General features: G+C 31.7%; 1 protein-coding gene across 5 annotated transcripts in view; it reads right to left on the reverse strand.

Annotated features, from left to right (window-relative positions):
- The window catches only part of LOC124359515 (tyrosine-protein phosphatase corkscrew), a 145,118-nt gene that overhangs the window by 102,168 nt on the left and 16,574 nt on the right, over positions 1–26,376 (reverse strand). The window contains exons 1-4 of one of the 5 annotated variants that reach the window (XR_006922156.1): positions 24,778–24,871; positions 22,535–22,755; positions 4,942–5,064; positions 724–918 (exon numbers count right to left, since the gene is read on the reverse strand). Coding sequence is in view for 4 of the 5 variants with exons in the window: in XM_046812310.1 (XP_046668266.1) it covers positions 724–918; positions 4,942–5,064; positions 22,535–22,668 (452 nt within the window). In the remaining variant the exon portion in view is untranslated. Of the gene's footprint in view, positions 1–723; positions 919–4,941; positions 5,080–11,369; positions 11,553–22,534; positions 22,756–24,777; positions 24,872–26,376 lie in introns of those variants that run through there. The other 4 variants (XM_046812310.1, XM_046812311.1, XM_046812313.1 and 1 more) reach the window with 4 other exon arrangements.

Below are 26,376 nucleotides of genomic sequence, written 5' to 3' on the forward strand. Positions count from 1 at the left end.
GATGATAAAAGGTTTTTCATATCTATAAACCAAACAAGTCGCCTACTAAACATTCTCTCGATTACTTTACTGAGACTACTTTTAAGGGCGTTTGGCTGATAGCTTCCAGGAGCTGTTCAATTTTGGCAAGGTTTTTGAAGCGTAATAACATGTATCCGTCAAGTTCCACAACATAGTATAATGTATGTTATTGGACTCTAAGGCAGAGTTTGAAGTGGCTTTAATTGAAGACTGAAGTTTATTAATAGTAAAGAAAAGGTTTAAAGGAGAGTTACAAGTTAGCACGAGTCTTTCCTGGTTAGCTTTAAATCTCTGAAATTCTGGACTATATGAAGAAATTTTCTAGATATTAGTAAAAGCACACAGAGAGTCACTACAACTCCGCCGTGTTTCAGACCTATAGTGGAAGGTGGAGGGAGGTTTATTGCATACTGACCGCAATCCACTAAAATGAGATGCCTGGAATTCTCTAAGAAATCTAGGGTATTTCACCTATGCCTGGTGCTTATATCCACTGTGCAAGGAGTACTCTTATATTCCTATTACTCTTGAATTTATGAACCCAAACAGCGAACATGTTGAAAATCACAAGGATTTACTTCCTATCTGAATGACCCGATACTGTCTTATTACATTCTTTAAATATTATTTAATTTTGACAATAACTTGCTTAATTTATGATTCTCTTCCTGGAAAGTATGTAGGCATAATAAAATCACTAACCTCTCAGTGGTGGGGTCAGCACAGTTGAGGGGGTACTTGAGCTCTATCACCTCTCCTTTTTTCTCCTTGAGCTGTCCCTGGTTTTCCATGTAGAACTGTACCAACTCGGACAACGTGGCAAACTTCTCCCCGCCATACAGGTCATAGAAATCACCCGTGTTCTGGATCTTGATATGTGTCACTTCCCCATTACGTCTGCAACAACAATAGCAAACCGAGTAATGACAAGTAGCACAGCACATTAACATAAGGGTGGAGCAAGAGTTGGTATCTTCATGAAAACTAGTTCAAGCTTTAAACATATCTCACAGTTATATACAGCACATGTTTAATTAATTTCTAGAAAGAGTTGGTATCTTCATGAAAACTAGTTCAAGCTTTAAACATATCTCACAGTTATATACAGCACATGTTTAATTAATTTCTAGAAAATAATTTGAGGAATTTATCTTCTACAAAGTAAGAAATTTATCATATCAACTTAACAAAATGTACGAATTATGGGTACACTGCTGAAATCTTTAAATGTGTAAGGTGAAACTCAACTTTTAGGTCAGCAGTAAAATTAAAAAGCTTAGCTCTGTACTTTCTATGTCTAAGTTAAAATTGAGTTGATTTGAACTAGCTATTATAATCCTAATCACACTTTATATTGGCACTAGAAATCATTTAGATTCAAGAAAATAATATTAAATCTGAACAGTCGTGGTTTTGTTCACAACTTAGGTGTTACACATTAAAATGCTCTATTTCTGGGTAAGTAACATACACTTTTGTTTGAATTTGCTTATTCATGTTATAAAACTTGTCAAAATACTTATATACAAACAATAATAAAGTGTCCTAACAGGTGTAATGTAATTTTAAGTGGCAATGCAGGCCTACACCAAGTGAATGTTCTCATTTCAATCAGTGTTTCTAATTGAAAACTGTTTGTAATTAATTATAATCAAAGAATTATTATTCTGCCAGTGAGCTAGTGATACAATGATTCTTGTTAGTATATGCAAAGAATAAAGAGGAAAAGCCAGCTAAGACTATGAATAAAATCCATATGAGGATAGCATGAGGCAGCTAGGACATTATAGATCACACAAGTTTACATTACAAACTATTTCAATAAATTGTAAAAAAGAAATTTCTAAGGTGAAAACTCTATAGAAAGATAGTTAAATTACAAATGGCTAGAGTGCAACTTGGCAAAATGAACTGATAAAAATGAGAATTTATAAGTGAATGAAAAATACCTAGAAAATCATTACAACATAAAATGGCTTTGCAAAACTAGCACAAATGCCTTTTAAAAGTACTTAAAATACAGATGAGATCTGAAGCTGTTGAAACTATATCTTTTTGTAACTTCGTTGTTTCATTGTCAGGCTTACAGTACAATTCAAACGAGTTTCTAATTATGCCTTAGTTCATTAATATTGTACATTGCATATAAGTAAATATTTTAGAATCAAGAATAAAAAAATGGTTTTCAAACATAGTAGCTAGGAAAGCTAAAACTGTTTTAGTTTTTAATAGAAAATTAATCTAAATTGAAATATTTAACCTGTTGGGGAGTACTGGCAGCTATAACCGTTATCCTACCTAGTCTATACTAGAGTAAGCAAAATTATCTTTAATGAACTCCAGGGAGTAAAGAATATTTTGTTGTTGTTTTCATTCAAAATGTATTGAAACCTTACAAAATATCATAATAATGCATTTTTTGGATCTACAACTTGATAAATTCATACATTTTGTTTTTTTTTTTTAGAATTTTACAAACGTATGATAGTGTTCAAAACACGGGTACACACAAAGTGCTACTTCACATTTTGTGCACTCATAAGCAGTTTCTTTCCTTTTACGCTCACCCCGTGTTGTATTTGAACACACAAAGCAGCGTTTTAGCTTCCTTCGGCCATTTTCCCTTACTGGTAGTGGGCGGGGGAAATGGCGACCTGACAAGCGTAGCAGCTGCTGGGCTCCGCCCAACGGACGCGTCACAGCTGCGGCCTCTTCTCTTGGTGCAACATGTGCTTCCAGTATCTGTCTGATAACGTTAATTCGGAAGTCCATGATGTGAACCTTAGCATTTGGATTTTTTGATTCCATGTATAGCCTATAAATGGACGTGGCGCGAGAAAATGACAGAACATTTGGCGGCAAATCTGTGATTATGTATTCCGTCACTAGAAGCCAGCACCGTACAGCAATAATTACTTTGAACATTTCACAGTCGAAATAGTATGTAAGAACGCCACTAGAGTGCATAAACAGTTGCAATATTGATTGTTTTAGCAACCCCGTCATGGACGGTCATAATCGTCAATACTCTTTTGGGATCAAACGGCTATAACCGTCTGTACTCTTTTGGAACAACTTTCAGCTACTCCTCAACAGGTTAAAGCTATTTTACAAACAAATATACATAGAAAACTTTTTGGTCTCAGTGCTAAGATACAAAGTGTAAAAGAAAATAGAGCAATTTTATATTTTAAAAAAAGTAATAAACTTAAATTGAATTTGATTTAATATTGTTCAAAGCACTATCATTTTTAAGAGCCAGAAGTCGCATGGTGCTAAATCGGGTACGTATTGTGGATGTGGACAGACAGGAACACTTTTTTCGGCCAAAAACTCATGAATGAGAAGCGAGGTGTGACACAGCGCATTTTCGTGATGAAGAAGAAAGCCATTTCCTGTTCTCTTTCTTCGTATGCTGTATCGCAAACGTTGCATTATGCCCTTATAAAATTTAGAGTTGACAGTTGTTCCCGTTGGAACGAACTCAGATCGCACTATGCCCTCAATATTAAAAAAAACAATGAGCATGACATTGATGTTTGATTTTGACTGATGTGCCCTTTTAGGATGAAGAGATGCACTGGTTTTCCATTGAACTCAGCATTTGGTCTCAGGGTCATATTCATTAACCCAACTTTCATCTGAAGTTAAAATTTTACCCATGAAGTCCGGGATCTGCTTGAAGACGATCCTTCAACTCAATGCAGACTGACGCACGATTTTCCTTCTGTTCATCACTCAAAAGTCTACTTAAGAACAAATTTTGTAATCACTCATCTCATTTGCAAATTATTGCTTATGTCAGAATCTTCCAATAGCTCTCAAATAGTCATTCACCTGTTTAAACAAACCATTGTTCCTAATTTTTGCACATTGTTGTCTGTTTTTGAGGTTAGTGGATGTTCCGAACACTGCCTGTCTTCAACCGACTCATTTCCGCCTTTTATAAAGTTTTATAAAATCTCGGGAACTCCTCATGGGATTCAATACTTCTCCTCAGACTGTCGTGGCACCATTTTAGACACTACCACTACTTGTCATGCACACAGCTATGACCGCCACAAAGCTATTGAAAAATAATGTATAGTTTTAAATATTTTCCGGTGTTAAGGAAGGTTTTGAATTGGTAATTCCTACCCACTCACATGCACAAGTGTGACTACTGAAACTTTATCTTGTTGTAAACTTCCTTGTTCTTATTGTAAGTGCCAACTAAAGAAGCCAATCTATCAATAATGCCCTATGGTAAGTAATGTTTAGTAATGAAATTTAAGTATTTTAAATGTATTTCAAAATTCCCTGATCATAATTTAAAATACGTTAGAAGTCCAAAATTATCTAAATTCTGATTATTCAAGCCATTGGGTTAACCGAAGCCATTAAAAAAGAACCCCCAAAGAAAGTATAAACAAAATTAAGCTGAAGATACCAGATGTGCTTTTGATGTAAGGGGGCACAGCAGTCCTACTTTTCCATTTGCATGTTCTACTGGCTGTTTTTAGTTCAACCAATAGCAGTATGGGATTTGAAAGTGCCTATTAGTTGCTGCTGGGTAATAAGTCATGTAATTTATTGCATAAACAAACCATTTTTATTTATCATAAATTTATTTATATATAAATATCCAACATAGTTCTGGTACCATTCAGATATGTTAATTGTACTTCTTCTCTATGGGTAAGTGATAAAATTATATTGTATCAATACGGGTTTAGATAAAGATCAACTGTTCTCAACTTGGTTTGAATTCCTGCAAATGGAGACTGGGATCAAGGCAATAGAATATTTACTCAGATTGAGTTTTAGTTTTGGTACTTCAGGGTGGTCTCTTATTTCAATTCGTTAAACTTTACTGTATGCTCTACCTTCTCACGAGGAGAGTATTAAATGACGGTGCAACTACACTTTATCACTTGGTACCTGACAGAGAGTGTGAAGTCTCCTGGGTTGCTGCGGCTGGGTCGGGCCAGGAAGGAGCCATCGAAGCCTCTCTCCTTCAGCAGATTCTCTGCTTCCACTCCAGTTACATTGGGGTGAAACCATCTGCAAACATAAATACTACAGTACTATGGTTACTGCTCAAAAACAGCCCCTTAAACATGGACAAACATTTTATAATGCTTAAAATTTCATTGTTTTGAACAAGCATATATTATAATTGAATGTATGATAACGATTTTAGAATATAGTTTACAGTCCAAAACTTAATATACATTACAAAATTATATGAATGATTAGACATATTTTTATGTAATTTTTTGTAAAATGTACGAAACCATTGCAATTATCGATACCTAAAAAAATCTCCAAAAGATACTTCTTTTGTAATGTAATTTATTGTAGTAATGTGTATCATATTTTGCCACCACTTAGTTTGATTTACTACAGGAATTTTAACTATAATAAATATATGCTTATTAATTTTGTATATGGTTTGTAACATTTATTTGTTTAAATATAATTTAATTGATTATCTGTACAGGTACTTTAAAACGTAATTAGTACAAAGAAAATGTTTTGAAAATTTGAATTTAAAGCGGAGTTTAAAGTGAGTAGCTTATATCAGGTATAGTTTAAGAACATGGCTTTAGAGCAAGGTAAATAGATAAAACTGTCAATATTAAACAGCTCTTGTTGTTTATAAACAGTGAACTACTAGGAAATGGTTTTGAAAAATTCAAAATTCTCAGAACAAAAATAAAACTTTAATTTTAAAATAGTAATATTTGGATTTAATTTTTTTCATAATATCACTAAATGCTAACACTTTAAGGTTATTAACACAACAATTATTTAATATTAATTTTGTCTTTACTACTGGCTTAGTAAATAATGTTGAGAAGTCATGTGGAATTGCTTGCCTCCGGTCACCCTCACTGAAGGGTATATCCTAATAGTACCCATTCGATTTCGTTGATACAGATGAATTAAATAAGCCAGTATAAACTAATCTACCTAAATGATAAAAAATTAGTCCAGTCTTCCAGAAGTACAAACACTCTACAGAAAAAAATCACCCAGCAAGGGAAACATAAATTTAAAAAATTATCTGTTGCTGAGTTAATGAAGGAAATATACTTAGAGAGAGGAGTATATGTGCTTTTCCCATTGCTCATTGGATGGTCAAACACAGAATAAATTTAGGCTCAAAGACAATGGGAATAAATTTTTAACAGAAAAATTGGAAGGAACCAACAGATCCGTAGATTAACTAAGGTCCCCGGAGCATACAGGTTTGTTCTCAAGCACTATTAAAAAGAGATATAATGTTTCTCATCAACTTCGAGGTTTAGAATTTAGGGTATATCCCAGTTATGGAGAATGGCCTAATGCTATTTGGAGAATCTTCGTCTGCGGTTTAGGAGTGTGACGGTCAATATATCTCAGGTTATAGGTCTCATTACAGGACATGGTCACCTGAGGAAGCATCTTTACAGAGACGGCAACCTTCGGGAGGATCCGCTCTGTAGAATATGTGTGATGAACAGGATGAAACTGCCGAACATCTGCTCTTTGATTGTCCTGCAATAGCAAGGGAGCAGTATGCCATCTTTGGTAGTTTGGACAAAGGTGGTGAATTTCCCCAAGAGGTCCTGATAGGTTGTTTTAGGCGGTTTGTGGAATCGCTGAAACCGTAGACTGATAGGCCTCATGGTGTGCTTCCAGGGTGCGCAAAAGGCCCGAGGTTTCAGTGCATGGCAATAAGCCACCCCATAGAAGAAGAAAGATAGAGTGACTCAAGATCTGTATTTTTTGACAATGAAAAGTCAGTGGAATAAATGTTAGTTGGACAGTCCAGTCATCTTAAGTAACAAGAATGGATAGTAAAACTCTTCACTGAGCCCTCAGATGTAAGGAGAGAAAACCTCTGAAACCTCAGTAAATCTGCTGAGGGTATCTATAGTTAAGGCTGCACAACAGCCCCCAGTCCTATGAGCTACAAGGAGTATCCTCCTCAGGGGGAAAAAGCATAGAACTCCAGAATTGTTACTGTCACAGAAATGAGTTATAATGTTTTAATAGTTAGAGAACATAAATTACATTTTGGATATTTGGATTAGTACAAAAATGAAAATGAGGAAGAAATTCAGTTATAGCTGTAACAAAAAAAAAAACAATGTAATTGATGTCCTTATTCTGTATAGTTCCTAGAAGCATTCAACAAAACATGTAATTAACAAGTCATACAAACAAACAGCTCTCTAATCAGACATTTATTGTATTTAATGAATTCCTGAATTGCTGCAAGCTAACATCTTGTAACTTGATCAGCTTTATCAAGGACAGTAGTCACAACTCAAATTGGGTGCTGGGACGAATGTTAACAAGAGAGAGGAGAAGGTCACCTGTCAAGCATCGGGCGACTTGCTGTGTGAGGTAAGCACACGAGTATATTTATCCTCAAGGTTAGTCACTAACATACTATTGAGTGTTTATAAGTCTGAGCTTGAATTTTACAAGAGATTCTTCGAAGTTGCGTAACCAGACCGTGTCCGGTCAGATCCAGATAGTTACGTAACTCTCTATGTGCAAAGGCGACTTGGTTCTTGAATATTTTTCAACTGAGATTAGAATTTAAAAACTCATTCAATTGTGTTATAATTAGAGCCTAATCAAACATTTTTCAAATACAAAAATGTAACTTTTTAAATCTGTTAATTTCAGATAAAAGGTAGGTAATTAATAAAAGCTTAGAAGGTCGTTTTGTAGATTTGATCCATGAAATAATCACATGAAAATAATTACATGGTTAAATAAATATAATATTTTATTTTCTATAAATTGTTTACATCTAAAATCTACTCTACAAAATCCCATGGAGTGTCATTAAAAGTTGCTTAGAAATGCAGTCTCATGCAAAATTTCAAGTCTATAGGTCGGTTCGTTCTTGAGATCATACAGAACAATGATCATAATCGTGCCTTGAAACTGCCAGTATATAAAATAACTGCAAAGGCATGATACATTGTCAATGTACTTAAGAGCTAATTATGTAAACTGCAAATGTAAATAAAATTAAATTAAATTTAAATGAATTTGTTTACTAACCCAAGAGAATTTATAAACTATAAAACTTATGTTTAAAACTACTAATTTTGATTTAGTTCAATAATCATTTGATAAAATTATACTGTAATTTTATAATTAAATTAATAATGTTTTGATAAATTATTAATTTTAGTGATAATAAAGAATGATTTAGTTCCTTTGTATGTATATGATTGTAAAACTTTATAAAACAATATAGTTAAAATTAAATGGTGGAGACATATTTCTAACCACGTGGTTATACTAGTATTAACTCTATCCAAAATTAACATGTATTTATCTATTCAATTATTACACGATAAATGATAAAACAACAAACCACTATAATTTTTATATTGATCCACAAAAAAAGACATTGTGAGTTATTCCACAATACTGTATAGAATAACAAATTCCATACATTTTATTTCTGATTATTTTTATACAATCTCCCTTACACTATATATAAAATAAAAATATCTGACATTCAATCTGTAGTCTAAAAGAAGAAACAGATACTAAAAGATCCATGTAATTTATTCTTTTTTCAACTTTGCCATATTCAACATGTAATTACATAATATGTCAACTCCTGCATACCATAGAAGTATTTAGTTCACAACTATGTAACATTATTGAACACAATAGAACAAAGTACTGACAAAACAAAATGATGTGATAACAGCAGTTGTGTTATGTATGTTACACACTTCAAGGACAATCACTAGTTAAAACGTGATATCCATTCCATTCACGTGAGTTTTCTTACACAATCCACAAATAATGTCAATAACAATGAACCAGGATCTATCAAGTTCCTGCTCCGGCACATACAATAGGTGCACGTTCTCTCAGCTCTCAGCAATCTCTTCTCATATGATTGAATCACTTTATTGCTCAATTCTACTTTTATTGTTAAAGACACTTATGTCTTCCCAGAAATCGTAGGATTCAAATGATTTTGAGGAAAAAGGAAAATAATATGTTTCACACGCTTTAAAGAAGCAACATTGGCAGCATCTGATACAAAAATTTGATAAAATTTATTGACCGCAATAATTTCCTATACCAGGAAAAATATAAGTTTGACCAGTCCATATAATTTTAGTTTAAAATAAAAATAAATATAAATGGAGTATGTAAAATTGTATTCACCAAGAAGTGTTGTATCTTTTTATATATATATATTGAAGTTATAAATTCACTGTACAGGTCTACTATGTTACTATGTTTAGAGGCCCAATATGGCTTCACCAACTGCAATTCAAACAATACGATTGGAAGGAAGCTTTAAATTATCGATCTGTTCCCAAACATCGCTAAAATCTTTGATAGTCATTAGACTAAATCACCATTTAAATCCATATTTCAAGATCAAAATGGCATATTCTAATAGAGAATAAAAATCTTCATATTCTTTAATAGAACATTACATTTTAACTCAGAGCAGTCAAAATCACAAGACAAAATGATAGTCTGTAAATACAGTTGTAAGAAATGGATCAATTCAAATAGCCACTTATTAAAAAGACATTTTCTCAATTTTAATAGTTTAATGTCTGCTGCCAGATTTATTGTTTTCAAGATCACAAAGGTGACCCTCTTAAAAAAGCTACCTTTTAAATTTGCTATTTTTTGTTTGGTAACAATGATATTATTATTGAAGGAAATCTTGGTGGAATGTAAAGCTTACAATGGTGACAAGAGGTTAATAATTGTAATACACTTATCATAGATTACATTGTGCTGAGCAACAAGAAGCAAAACATAGCAAAGTTGATTTTTTAACCTATATTTGTCTAAAACCTGGTGGTATTTAAAACATGTTTTTTAACTTTAAGCTAAAAGTTAGTAAAGTATTTAAATAACGAGGTCTCTTTGTTGTAAGTAAGTGAAAAGTGTATATTTTTTATGAATTATGTCCTCATATACATAGGACACAGGTTGTGTTTATATTTACAGTTTTGTTTACTGTACCATTACGTTATTATAAGTTACAAATCAATAATGATAATAATAAAGTTTTGATGAAAAATATTAATAAAGTAACATCAAAAAGAGAGGTACAAACATGTAAAATTACAATGCCATAAATTAAACCGTTTCTTGGTTTTGATTCTTTCATAAAAAATACACATAATATATAACACTTGTATATGCTAAACGAAATTAAAGAGACCATAGTGTAAAAGGAACTTTTTGTTTATTTTTTCATATTGAATCATATTTCAAAACATTCGTCAACATTTTTTAAACACGTAAATAAGCTCAGTATATAGTCCAATAATAATGTTTTCAATAATTGTACACTGAATATTACGTATAGCCTAAAAGAGAAAAGTGAGTAGGACGTAAGTGCTTAAAACAAAACAGAACTAGTGAGGTATGCAAGGAAAAGCATGATCCTAATATAATATGAGGTTTAATTTGATTGTGGATCTGTACCAAATTAAATTAAATAATGAAGGACTTTATGCAAATGTAAATTGAGCTGCTACCTTATTCCTGATTTATTGACACCATGATATACATTGTCCCATATATAGTCAGCCGAAATTCAGGATGTTATTCTAGAGGTCAAAATAACCAAAGAAGTCATGTAAACATATACTCTTTCTTGCTCTGTTTACCGTCTATCTGTTTGTATGTGATTTTTACAAAAAGCTTAATATATCAAAGTTACTAAAGATAAAATCTTGAAACAGTATCCTTAAAAGTTTCACTTTTGTACTTTTCTTTCATAAATGGTGGTTATTTTATATTTGTAAAGCTAAAGATCCTAAAAACCTTAAATTTTAGTAAAAAACTGTAAGAGACAAAAATGTATTTTAGTACTAGTGAAAGTTTTATTTCATAAAAATTGCAATTTCTCAGTTAATAATTGCCCGATCTTAAAAATCTTTGTACCATAATTTGTAGGTAATTCTTTAACATTTAGATTTTGGAGATATTTAGCTTTAAAAATTTAAAATTACCGCTTTAGAAAAAAAGGAATATTGTACAAAACTGAAACCTTTAAGTTAAGGGAAGTGTATGAACATTATCAAGACCAATATTCAGACAAATTTTCATGATTTTACCCTAAGTAACTTCTGAGATATTAAGCTTTCTGTAAAAATAGCATAAAGACAGATAGATGGAAAATGGAGTGAGATAGATCATATGTTTAAATGATTTTTTTACCTTTGGAACGACCTTCTGAAGTTTGGCTGCCTACATACAGGACACCTTGTATACAAGTAATTTGAAATAAACTTACACTAATCAAACAAGATAATATTTATTATTAACAAGTCATATAATATAGTGGTATACATTACTTGCATTTGGCTGGATAATCAGCAACAGCACTGAGCAAGGAGAGTTTGGCAAGATTAGTTTCCATCAAATTGAAAACAAGTTTCTATATAAGATGAAACCACAGTTAAGAGTGTAGAGTGTATAGTGTATAGACTTAGCTGAACACTAGACAAGACTGCCGTGGAAGTAGTTGAGAGAGCTATCAGATGTAATGTAGTGGCACTATCAGAGAAAACAGACTTGCTTTCTTTATCTGCTCAGAGGCAGGTCTCAGCTTGCACTCCTGTGGCACACCCTTCCACTGCAAGTGGACTTTCTGTTTTAAGATTTAAAATTACTGAGTTTACACCTACACATGTTTTCATGTATCAGGTTATAACAATTCACCTTTAAGATTGTATATCATTTTAAAATATGAGGACTGGTTGTTGGAATACTACTATAAAACTAGTATTTGTAGTGTTCTAACATTCAAACAAACCACTATATTACAGTATAACAGTCGTAACAATCAAAAGGTAACTGATTATTTTTATCTAAATGAGACTAGATAAGAAAATACAATTGATTTTTATATCTAATTCATATTAAAAGGTGATAACCAAACAGAATAAATTACTTACTTTCTCTACCTATCAAACATTAGTTGTAACAGTTAATCACATGAAAATAAGATTAACATTCTAACATTATAAACACATGACATCTGAAATAAAATGTTAGAATTTTAATATAACAATTTAGATTTTAATATCAATATAAAAATTGTACACATTATCATATTTAGATTGTAGTAAATTATTATGCTTGATACAGGTTTGCAAGATCATGCCAACTTTTTCTGTAATGATATTGTCTACACTATTTTCTATACAGTATGAGTTGGCATGGATACACTCTGTTTAGTTTTTGACGGATAAAGATGGAGGGATGGAACTCGGGACACCTTTTTATTAAATAGAAGTGAACTTTTTAGTTACTTTTACAACTTTGCCTATTTCCCCAAATGGGATTTGGGGGGGGGGCAGCTCAAAATTTTTAAATGTAAAGACCCATTAAGTGACACCTCATTTGAAAGGTCTTGATAAAAGAATAAGAGCAGTGGAAACTACTGCCTTCTATCTCAACCTAGTACAAAATGGCAGCTCATTTAAATTAATTGAGGCAAAACATGAACATCCACATACAGAAAGTAAATCACTTCAATAGACAACCACTTTCCTTACATACTCAAACCTTACAGTTAGCGTATTATGATCCTGATAATACAAGGCTAAGGAGACCAGGTAAAATCATGATGAAGTAAGGAATTTATTTAAAGACACATCCCAATCAAGACCTTGTATCTAAATCAGGAGTTCAAAAAACAATCCAACGCTTCCCGGAAACAGTCGTTCAAGACCGCCCCAAACATGGACGACCAAATTCGGCTACAAACGAATCATTGTCACTTAATGTTTTGCAGCATGTTCTAGAAAATCCCCATCCCTCAACAAGAAATGTTTCTCAAATATTAGGTATATCTCAAACATCAGTTTGTAAAGTTTTACATGACAGTGGTTATAAAGGGTACAACATTCATTTAGTTCATGAGCTAAGTGAGTACGATTTTGATCATCAAGTAGAATTTTGTGAAATAATGATGCATAAAACTGATTATAATACAATTCGATTAAACAACATTGCTTTCTCAGATGAAGCAACTTTTATGTTAAACGGCAATGTTAACAGACACAATGCTCTTTATTAGGCTGGTGTTAACCCTCATAGAATAAGAGAGCAACATACCCCGCACCCTGAAAAATTAAACGTTTGGCTTGGCATTGTGAGGGATCATTTTGTTGGGATTATGTTGTTTTTATTGATGGAAACCTTAACGCTGAAGTATACCAGGAAATGTTACAAAATCAGGTTTAGCCAGCTATCCAAGTAGCAATCAACAACTATGATGAAGTTTGGTTCCATCAGGATAGAGCAAATCTACACTATGGCCTGCATGTTCGCAACTATTTAAACAATATTTTTCCAAATCGCTGGATAGACAGAAAATAAACTATTGAGTGGCCACCAAGATCGCCAGATCTATCTCTACTTGACTACCTTGTGTGGAATCACATTAAAAACAACGTCTATAAAACAAAACCCCAGTGCATTAATGTCCTTAGGGACAGAACCTCATCACACATCTACCCTTGAGCAAGTGTTGTTAATGCAAAAAGAGGCTGTGAGGTTTCTGCATGGTCTATAAAAAAAGGGAAAGATGCAGAGACACGTTTAAGGGTTAAATATGAACTATAGTGGGCATTTATCTGTTAGAAACCATAAACCATCTGCCTAGCTAATTCAAAAGGGCTTTTACGGAAAAGACACTTTTTTATGGTAGTAGGTATGCAAATCATTTCAACTTGGTTTCTCACAGGACTGGAAGATTTCAAAAGAGGCCTACATATGCTGGTGATAAATTCTACCATAGACTGCCTGCTGAAACCAAGACAACTGAATCAAAGAGTTTCAGAGCACATCTTCAGGCTTGGCTTCTTCAAAGACCATTTACAACATAGCTGAGTATCTGGATTGGCCCTATAACTTCCCAAGAATACATTTGTATAAAAATACCAAATTTGCATTGAATGATACTATTTTCAATTTTTATAATTATAAAATAAAGTTTCTCTCTCACTCTCTCTAGAAAAGTAGCAGAAATTAAAATATCCTGTGTGAATCCATATAGTGTGCCATTTCAAGTTTGCACAACAGGCTTGGAAATTGTAAAACTGTCCTACGACAGCAGTTTGAACATCTGATATAAAAAAACACAGAAAGTTTTAGCAGTTTATTGCTTAACGTAACTGTAATTACTAGTGCTACTGTAACTATACATTAAAAAATTTTAAACTGCTCCCCAAAAAGTCCATTTTGGGAAATGGTTTGTTTTTGTTTTCTAGACGGATGTTCAGAGTTTTTCCATCTTTGTTCATTGAAGGTTGAGCAGGATCCATCCATGCTTTTATCTTAATCAATTTCAATGAGCTGCCATTTTGTACTGGGTTAAGATAGAAAGCTCTAGTCACTTAATGGGTCTTTAAATTTAAAAATTTAGAGCGCCCCCTCCCAAAATCCCATTTTGGGGATAGGGAAGTTGTAACAGTGACTAAAAAGTTCAATTCTATTTCCTAGAAAAGTGTCCCGAGTTCCATCCCTCCATCTTTGTCCATCAAAAACTAAACAGAGTGTATCCATACTTTTAATTCATAATGTATTACTAGCAGATACCTATGGCTTCACACACAATTTCATAACCTTTGCACTTCTATTAGCACTTCTGGTTCGAGTGAATTATATTTCCGAGCCAATTTTGAGTTTGGCTTCTTGCCGCAATCAAGAAAATATATTAAAAAAGTGTATAATTATGATTTTTGTGATTTACTCCTTTCTTAGTATTTTATAACATACTTGATTTTGCCTTGTATTCCCGATCAAAAAAATATACATACGTACACAGTTCTGAGAAGTTTACTTATGTCAAAAGACAACTAAGAGTGGTTTTATAGCAGTCTTTAAATATATAGTAAAAGTTATATAGTAACTTTGTTATCTGCATTACAGTACTGAACAAAGCACTGCATACTTAATATTTGCTAAAACAAACAGTTAAAAGTATACTTTTAATTTTCTTATCTGGATATTTGGTTACTCATGTTCAACAGCGGTTGCTGATAGAAATAAGAAGTATTACTGTCAAGCTTACTCTATACTTTCGACTATAAATGTAAAAAAATTGAAAATAGCGATTAAATTAATTAAACATATGGTTGTACTGTCATAAAACAATGTTAACACATAACAGTTATTAACAGATTATATTTAACAGGCTCTTTCAATTAATATTTTACAGTTTTAGAGACTAAGATTGGATTTTTCGCTACTTTAGAGACCAGTTGGGTGTAGCCTGGGCGGATTTTTGAAATAACATAGATCTACAGTATATTCATACAAGGGACCCCAAGAATGACCATGTAAAATTTCAATACAGTTGATTAAATAGTTTACGCTAGGAAGCAAAACAAACAAACAGAGTCGCATTTATAATACTACTAGGATTTGTTTTTGTTTCATACCTACCTATATTAATACAGACAAGTACACATAATTAAGTGTTTCTTAGTAATTTTTTTGGCTAACCCTATATTTTATCTAAACTAAAATCCTCAAAACTAATGTAACATTATTGTTTTCACATTGTAATAAAATCTAAATGGAGGCGTTATCTATTATCCTTCTTCATTCTTTAAATTTTTAGTTAATTTTATTTCTATATAAATATTAGCTAAACATGAACCCAGAGTCTGCATTTGTTTCTCTGAATTTCCAAGATTACATTAGTAGCTGCTACCTCATTTTTCTGACTTCCGATTTCCCATACATTAGTCAATTATTGTATCTGTATAATTAAGTGATAGCATGGGATCCCTTATCCCTGAAAATGGTATACTCAATATAGGTTAAGACAAAGACTCTGTAAGACACCAGACAAGAATCTTTGTCAAAGCAATTCACATGAGTTATTTATAGTTTTTGAAACAACAGATAACGTATCTTTGAATCTATGAGAACATCTTGTATACAGGATATTATACAATATGATAATAATATGACTTATTGAATGTAAACATTGACATCTTATCGTAACCGTAAAAGTAAATTACATACTAAAATTCTCTATATTCACTACATTTGAATCTCATTCATACATACAATTTTTACTTTCACCAAAATTCTCACTCATGCCAAATTTTTTCCCACTCTTGTCCCAAATTCAGTCAGCTCATCATGTGGTGTCCCAAAAGTAAGTCATAAACTTCTCTATATTGTAGTATGCTTTTGAAATCAACTTGGTTTTAGAAGAGTTTTAAATACCTTGGGTATAACAGCATTTTAATTGAATTGGCCAATTGGTTGATTAATTGAACTGCTGCCTGAGAAGGCAAACGTTTATAAGTTTCCATTTTGTGTCTCCAAGTTCAGTAGTTATTAATGCCTCTAGTTTCAGTGTATGTTGCTACCTCTTATAGGATTGTACTTTGTCTTGAAAAAAGATATTTCCAAAATATAGAGGCAGGGCAATGTCGAAAAGTTCAGATTTTTTAATGCTGGTCTGCATGACACTCTGAGATACAGTTTTGCAATTATTCTAATGATTTTCTTTTTTAGAATAATCATTCTAGAAAATGTATGTTTACACAACCTCCCACAAAAACTACACATCTATCCTAGACAGATGTGAGTAGATTAATCAATAATATGTGATCCTCAACACCAAGGTTTTATTGTCAAAACACTGTTACCACCCTCACCTCACAGTAAATCAGCTGGCATCTTGTTAGTGTCGCTGTGTCACTACTCACCGGCTGAGAACAGTTGTGTTGTAACGTATTTCGTTGTGCATGCCAACGGCTAAAAGTATTTTTATTCCGACAATTATTATTAGTGTAGTGAGTCAAGTGTTAGTGCATAATGAGTAAAAAATCAAAGCCAAATGATGCGGGATTTAGAAAAATACATGAGAAAAATTAAGATAAAGAAGAACATTTATTAAGAAATTCAAAAATCATCTCATTTTTTACAAGTTTGTGCAGATGAAAATGCTACATCAGCATTGGATTCTGCAGCAAAATCGGCAAGTGAAGTTATCTGTGAAATTGATCCTGTGCTCAATGATCTTATCTCAGTTGAATCAGGAACGGACGGAGAAGTAGATACAATAGTTGTAGTTAATTTTAGCAATGCCAATGACCCTGGATTACAGAACATTAAGGAAGATTTTAGAGATTATGTCTGCCTCAACGGAATGTCTCAAAATAGTAATCTAAACTTTCAAAAATTCAAAAGGCAGTATCCAGACATATCTCATTGCTTTTTAAGGACATTATTTGAAAAAAGATTACAAAATGGCGAAATGAATAATAGATCATGACTGTTTATCTCCTTCCATCCGGTGCGTTTTTTGTCTTCCCTGTATGCTTTTTGGGGACTCTTGCGGAATTTGATCCTTTTATGGCAGAACATTTAACGAAATATGGTGACAAAGGTTCAGGAAGTACCTCATATATGCCTAAAACAACTTACAAGGATTTATTTCTCTTATGGCTGAATAGATAAAAAGCACTATTATGAAAGAGGTTCGCGACGCAAAGTACTTTGACATTGTGTTGGATTCAATACCGGACATTTCACATGTTGATCAGCTAACTTTCGTTGTATATGTTAACAAAGATGGCATGCCGATAGAAAAGTTGATTTGTTTGGTCCCAAATGTTGGACATAAAGCCCAGCAAATTGTTTCCACAGTCCTTCAATTATTTAACAAATTTTAACAAAGTGGAGTGGTGTTTAAGCAATTAACATATAGGCCTGACTGATATAATTTTTTTTAAGAAAAAGGCTTTTAGAAAAGTAACTTTAGCCAGAGACTAGGGGACAGAGAAAATTATTGGGCCTAGGTGGCAAAATGCTAAATCCTACCCTGCCTGCATTCACTCGTTAATTATAATTAATTAATTGGCTAGTCCTTTAGAATGTAGAAAACTAATTTTCAATTAATTTCAGACCTTTTTCCAGAGAGCAGACAAACCAACAAGTCTTATCATATTCTACAGTAATATAGCTGAGTAAATTCTTCGAGATCAGTAGATCAGATGTTATCTATTCTATAGTACAGTTTCTGTTTTCATATTGTTATATTACAAATTTTAGTAATGAGACTGTCTCTTACTAAATGGAGTATTATCTTAAAAAAAGAATAAATATCTTTTCTTAAAATATGAATGCAAGTTATATTTGAATTGTCTAAGCACACTATTGTTGTAGTATAACAAATCTAAACAAAAGTTATACTTTGCTTCTCTATGGTTGCAATATACCAAACCCATGCTATCCTAACAACTCCAAATTTACAGATTTTAAAACGTGCTTATTGTGTGATCCTTGCAAATTAGCTCTTGCAGTTAATATTTTTATTATGCCTTACAATAATAAATGCTCATATGGACAAACTACTACAGAGGAATGGATAATTACCTTCAAACAATTAAAAGATAAATTCAAATATACTTGCTAAAAATAAGTTAATAGTTAATAGTTTCAAAATTGCTTTCTGGATTGTACTATTAAAAAATTATTTCATACTTTTTTTTTGATCTCAGATATCATTTTGTTTGCATAATCACTATTGTAAAAATCCTTCTCAAGATTAGCAGCATTTCCAGAGTATATTTTGAGTAAAATTGTATCCAGAAGAATAATTAATCCTCTAAGATAAATTTGACAAATTAATAATCTTTTTGCTAAAAAAATTTATTTTATATATTTTATAAACACGTTTAGCAAATAACCTAATATTTAGTGTAAATCTTCAAATTGTATTTACGGATACACCTACAGTTCCTTTGCCATTACCTGCAGTACTTCTCTGATTATATATTGCCTAGCAAACTAATGCAGGCAACCTTAGCTTGGTCTCAGCAGCTTCTACACACTCTATGAAAAAGTGGCAGATCCAAAGGTATTTGTGACCTTATTCTGTTTCGATCTTATAAGCTTTTATCAGCGACTGTGACCTATTAATTTTTTTTATTGCAATAATAAAGTTATTAATTTTTATTTACTGGTTATAATTTGCAACTTAAATAATAAAACATTATTTTGTTTTAAATTATTTGTAATGTTTAAACAATGAAGTGTATTTTTTTTACTTTTATTATTGTTATATGTATACATCTCGTATTATATGGAAAGTGATAAATGATGATAACTTTCCTCAATTAATATTTTATTTGTGACTGTCCATTAGGTTTAAACTTACACACGAGTCACCTTTAAAAGTTTCTTCCTTATTTCATATCATCCTTTGTTTACTGAGATCATGGACAGAGAGCGATAGTTTTACTTCTCTATTATAATAGTTTCACATTGTTAATGTCAGTTATTAAGTAAATGAGAATAGATGACAACGTCCTAATCATAATTCATATTACTAGTATTTCCCTTTCTCATTAGGCTGTTTCCACTTCTTAATATGTTTTGAATGTTTTCATTCTTAGTGTACATTGATATATTACAGGTTAACCTAAAAGTCACCAGACTACCAGCCAACACCCCATAAATGTGTTTAACTTGGAGCAAATTGAGACACTTCTTCACCTTTGCAATGTCTGAAAGTTATTAATTGAATAAATTAAACATTTAATTTTATATTGATTACAATTTCAGTTTGATTATTTTTCTCATGAGGATACATAGGAGCCATAAATGTAATTTCTTACACTTCAAAACCAACGGTATGCACAATATTAGGCAATATTATTTGAGTAATCCAAAAACTTCAGAATAAAATACAGCTGTCAAACGTTCTAAATAACTACTCAAGGCTCTAACCTAATGATCAACAGTATTTAAGGGATGAAACTTGTTTTTATGCCAACACAAATTCAGTTTCATCAAAGCTAGAGTATTTCATTACAGGATCGGAAGGAGTTATATAATTGTTTATTAATAAAAAAAAGAGTTACCACACATTACATGTTAGTTCCATGGTGATGTCTCGCATTTCAATTTTACAAGCCAATTTAAAAATGTACTAGTTATTGTGATATTTTCATGCAGTGTGTATCAATCAATATAACTAACTCACAGTACAGATCAAGCAAATAAGTTAAAGTCTCTGTAATCAAAGTATTAGAAAACACTCAATAAATTAATACATTATAGGTAACACAAACAAATATGTTGCTTTATTTAGAATTCTAAAAGAATTAAATACTAAAACATATAATTATAAATAAGTTTTTCTTTGAATAAAAAGAAACAAGGAATAAAGATTACAATTATTAATACAGTAATTGTAGCAAAAAATAAAAAGTTATATTGGAATATGTTGTATTCGTTTATACTAGTGATAGTACAATAATACAGTAATTGTTTCACACATAAATTTTACAGCATACCATTTTTAATGTCTTCCCAACTAAAAAACCTAAACATGTTGTTTTTCGCTACTTTAAAACTCAAAAAATGAAGGCAACCAGTTATTTCTTATTTTTAAGCTTTGGAAATACTCTCTGTGTGGGAATAAGTTAAGACTCTGTAGATGATGAAAACATTAGACCTTGAAGTTGTGGGAAATCCAAGAGTTTCAGAATATGTATTTGTGGTTTTTCACAGAGTCTTTTCCAGGAATCAACTGGCATGACTGATAAGCAAGATAACCACAGGATTGTTAGGAGACATGGTGATGGTAGGAGCTCTAAATCTACTTAGCTTGTGCTTGTTAGTCAGCCATGACAGAGTTATTTGCACACATTTTTCTGTCTTGGAGAAGTCTGTATATTTAATTAATATTTTTGGCCCACTTAAAATAAATTCTATTTTAACTTGATTTTAAAACTAAGTTAATAATTTAAATTTTTTCAAATCAAATACAGGACTAAGTAGATATTCTTCAAATATAAGATTTCATAAAAAATTATAAATTGTCCATTACTGATGAAAAATTTAATTTACCTTCTGATTAATCAAATATATAAAAGTTAGTTTAAAAATAATTACTTTTTTCGCCTCTCTGCCAATAATCTGCTAGAGAGTCAACACCCATAGTCCATGATTGCTCTAGAATAAAAGTGAAACAATTTAATCACAGATGGATAGTATAGATTTATCCACAATAAATGTTTATCTAGGAATTTATAAATATACAGGGTGTAAAAAAAGTCCCGCACTGGCTTGGCAACAAAACGATTATTTGTAAAGCAATAAAGCTTGGTACATCATTACTATACCTATAAATCTACTTTTTGAAGTAACTACCATTTTTTGTCATGTCGAGGGAATGGCCCGCAAGGATTCAGGAGAAACTCTTAAATGAGAGCATAGGTTGAGTAGTACATCAAATTAAAGGTCTTTATTAGTAGATTACAATGCTGCAAATCCGATCTCAAAGGATTCATTCTTTAAAAAGTTACATTGGTTTAAAGTTTGAAACATTTACAATCCTGTTCTAGATCGTTTAATATTCTTGTCTTGTGAAGGAAACAGGATTTTTCCGGACATTTGCCATCGTTCAGTGAAACAAAAAATTAGTAACACTATGTTTCTTGTCTTCGCTCAAGTTGTGAAAGTTAAACTTAGTAAATGAATACTAAACTTAAGAAATAGTTTTTAATGTGGTAGACACCCAATGGAGAATGGTCTGCAAGGAGTTTTTACCATAAGCTTAGCTCAATATATACATAATTATAAAGGGGTTGTTTAGTAGAGATGAATGCTAAAGGGAAAACCAAATACCAGTTATTATAATAGAAAATTCTTATTTTTAGATTGAGCTTTGGACTTCACTTGATGTAAATCTTACATTAGACTTTAAAACAATGTACATCTTGAGCTATGCTTACATAAAATTTGTTTACAAAACTCATTGTAGACCATCCTCCATTGGATTAAACATTACTTCATAAGTCCAGTATTCATTTACTAAGTATAACTTTCACAACTTGACCCAAGACAAGAATATTAAACTAGAACAGGACCTACATTGTAAATGTTTCAAACTTTAAAACAGCATAAAAGAGTGAACCTTTGAGGTTGCATTTCAGCATTGTACTCTATTAATAAAGACCTTTAATTTGATGTACTACTCAACCTATGTTCTCATTTAAGATTTCCTTCTTACTTCTTGTGGGCCCAATCCCCCTGACATGACAAAAATATGGTAGTTACTTCAAAAAGTACATTTATAGGTGCAGTAATGACGTACCAAGTTTTATTTCTTTACATCTAATCGTTCGGGAATTATCAAGCCCACACGGGACTTTTTTTACACCCTGTATATGCCACAAGAAAATTAATTTATATTTTGAATCATTTATTGTATTAATAATCTTTGTGCATGTGTCAAAGTAAAATAAATCACAAATTGTGATAAACTCCAATTTTGAATACACTTTACGTATAAAAGTTTTAAACCTCGACTAGCCCAAACAAAGTTTGGTAAAATTTAAAGAAAATGCATTTTTACAAAACATCGGCCTATTTTATAATTTTTCTTAATTCTGTCATGAATTTTTTAAACCACTTTGTGGTTGATCCTGAATCCGATTGTGTACAGACTCCTCCTCAGTGTCAGTGACTGTACCTGCGCAGTCTTTGAGAGTAGACTGACTGTCGCCGGGTGAGTCCCCTGCTACAGTCTTCTGGGTGGGGATCCTCAGTGGGGTCCGGGTCCCCTCGACCCCAGAGCACACTGGTCAGTCTGGCCAACATCACCATCACCTCACTGCCACCAACACTACATCCCTCTCACTACTGACCCGCCACAGCCACTCACTATACATGCAACCTCACAGCCTTTTAGTCCTGTAATTCAATAGTGCACCATCAGTACTCTTTTTTATTTTATTTCAGTTATATAATCAAGAAACCGGACTTAATTTGTTTCTATGAGATGGTATCAAGAAGTTTCCCCGTTCCTGAACTCATCCCTGGTATAGTCAAAATGATAGCAAGCATAGTGGTAAATCAATTTTAGCTGTGATAAAGAAATTTCTTGCGAATTTCAAGTATTTTGAATTTTTTGTCATTTAAGAAACTGCAAGTTTGGAATACAAAAAGGGCTGTTGTTGCAGCATCCACGGTAAGAAATTTTCATAAATTATTTTAGAACCAACATATTCTGCCAAATACTGGATACGCTGCTGTTTTTTCATTTCACACAGCACAAAATGAACTAAGCGTTAAAACTTGACTGTAATTATAAGCTTATAAAACTAATAGTAGAAAGAAAATTTTATCTGTACAAAGACGAAGCAATTGTCTATAGTTTCATTACTCCTTTTGTCAGTTAGAGTACCCTCAAGGATGAGAGTGTAAAATTGTTAACACATAGTTAACAATTCATACATTGGTGCATACAATAATTTAAATATAGGTTACAACAATATTCATGATGTGTATAGTTTTAGTAAGAGAATATATCAAACAAACTATTAAGGAATAAGTATGTTACATGACATGTCCTCCTTTTAATATGTAAGGTTCTCAGAACCATGGAAAAATATTAAGCCTAATCGTAGTTTACCCGCTAATGTACACTATAATATATATAAAATGTGTTTAAAAAGTACACGGTATATAAATCAGGTGATTGTGCTCAACACACACCAAGCACGTCTTGGAGCCACAATTATGGTCGAGGTGACATCGCCATTTGACCTCCAATTGTCTCTGGTCTACTCAATTATTTCATTCCCACTCACTTTTTATGCATCTTGTTCATTAATTGTGTCTGATAGTGCAGTATTTTGAAATTTAATTAGTAAACCAAAAGTTTCTCACAGACATAAATCTTATAAGATTCAAAAAAATCCATTAAAATGTTAAATTAAATACAGCCTTGACTTAAAATTATAGAAATAACAGATAAAGTACTTTATCAATTAAAAATATTCATATTTCAGGTTAAAAAAAAATTCAAAATAATCTGTCATTAAAAATAAGACTAACTGAATCATACGAATCTTGTCATGCTAAATTTAAAAGTTCTTATTTAAAATCTTAATCCCACTATATATATGTTAAATGAATTATATTTTATTTTTTTATGCAGACTATCTTAATAATAAAAACTGGAAATCTATCAAGTACTGACCATTATTTTAAGCCCTCCTGCATGTGGGTGTACAATAATAATTATATGTTATCAGATAATACCACATGAGATTGTGAATGGCAGTTAAAGTAGGAGAAGATTCTTGTCCTACAACTGTCAAGTCTTACTTGAAAATTAATAATCTACAACAAAAATGTCATCTTGCATTGATAACGTAACATTAAACGATGGTAGATAGTTAATTTTGTATACATGACAGATTTTCAACATTTATAACCAGAAAATAAATAAAATACTTGAAATTAAAATATTAAGAGTCTTAATGTTCTACTAATCAAATATGATGTTACACAACAGAAGAGATTTTGCAGATTATGAGTATGTTTAAAAATTTAATTTCTAAAAACCCAGCACCCATGTTGGCAACATTATAAAAATCTTTGACAATTTATTAAGTGTATAAATTTGATAAATTCATTTGTATTCAGACACAATTGATGAGAAAAAGTATTTTATACTGATATTCTTTACTACTCAATTTAAATACATGTAAAAGTACAAACAAAATGTGAAAATTTAAAATTAAAACAATATTTTATCTGTAAAAGACAACAAACACACAACATTTTAAAAATTTCTCAAATTTACAATAATTTTCTATTAAAAACATTATAAAGGTGTAAATCATAATTTGACACTTAAAAACATTTAAATTTATAAATGCAATGCCTTAAAAGGATTAAATATAGACAATTAATTGAAACACTTACTTCAGCCATATCAAGGATAATTAAATACACTGAAGAGAGACTAAATGTGATCAGAGCACTACAGCAGCAGTAGGAGTGTCATGTGTGACAGGTGACAGTCTGGCTGACATAACATCTACTACATGTTGTCAATTAACTGCAGAGGCGTTGCTGCAATGGTTGCCTCTTGACAAAATTTAACTACAAGAGAGAGAGAGAGAGAGAGAGAGAGAGAGAGAGAGAGAGAGAGAGAGAGAGAGAGAGAGAGAGAGAGAGAGAGAGAGAGAAAGATAGTAAATTTCTTATTTCCTTCAACAAACTACAAACATTGTGATGGTCATTGTCAAAATAAATTACTACTAGTGCATTATTATTGTCAGGATGCTATGTTAAAATAAACTACACAGAAAAAATAAATTCAAAACAAGGTCTAGTCATAATGATTTTAAAATATTCTTGTAGTTTATAGAAAGAATGAGCAATGCAAAACAACCAGCAATGTAAAACATTTGTGTTTTCTGCCAAGCTTTGCCATGCTATTGATATTTTTACTAAAACTTAATACCTACATATTTATGGTAACTCATAGTTTTGACAAGTCTGCATTTTGGTAACTCAAGTTATATAGAGATTTCTAGTATTATAGCTATGTATGGTATTTCATATAGTACAAATATTAATATCTTCATTAATTAACATTACAACATCAAATACATACAGGTTTACAACTGTTGAAATGTTCGTTTGAATGAACAAGTCTTCAATGATCTAGAGGTCCTTCTCACAGCCTTTTTTTATCAAACTTAAATTTTCTCTAGACCTACACCAATCCTCAAGACAATCAATCCATATCTCAAAATATGTCCATGACAGACTTGTACCACTACTTATACCTACTAAAGTAACAATATTACTGTCTTATCTTAACACTACAAATAAATATTATCTTTTATTTAAAAACACTACACTTGTTTAAAATAACAAGTAGGATCTATTGATGTCCGAGATGTTATGATACAAAGATATGAAATAGTTTATACTATTATGTACATTTAAAAGGGACGTATCACCCAAATAGACAGTGGTAAAGCTAGTGATTTTAAAACTAAGATAACTTATTTAAATAAAACTTAAAATTGTCTCCAACACAGATCCTTGCTAACTTAACATCTAAAATCTGGGAAAATTTTCATCTGACATCTACAAATAGCTTTCTATCAGAGATATAATATTCATAAACATAAACGCCATAAAAGTTCAATTTTGACATAAAATGTAATGGCCCACCTTGTCAAATGCTTTACTAAGATCAGGTTGTGTTGTTTCTGCAAAATTACAGTTTTAGAAAGATAAGAATAACTTATGTAAAATAATATATATTCGCCTGTATATAGCATCTACCATAATGGTGTGTGTGTGTGTATATATATATATATATATATATATATATATATATATATATACACACACACACACACACCATTATATATATGTATATACAGGGTGTATATTATGTCTGGAAACACCCAAATATATCCTTTAATAATTTAAATATAAATTTGAAACCTCTTACAATCGTGATAGAGATTGGGCAATCTACTTTTTGGAACAATCAATCAA

The sequence above is a fragment of the Homalodisca vitripennis genome, chromosome 4 (assembly GCF_021130785.1).
Source record: "Homalodisca vitripennis isolate AUS2020 chromosome 4, UT_GWSS_2.1, whole genome shotgun sequence".
NCBI classification, from domain to species: Eukaryota; Metazoa; Arthropoda; class Insecta; order Hemiptera; family Cicadellidae; genus Homalodisca; species Homalodisca vitripennis.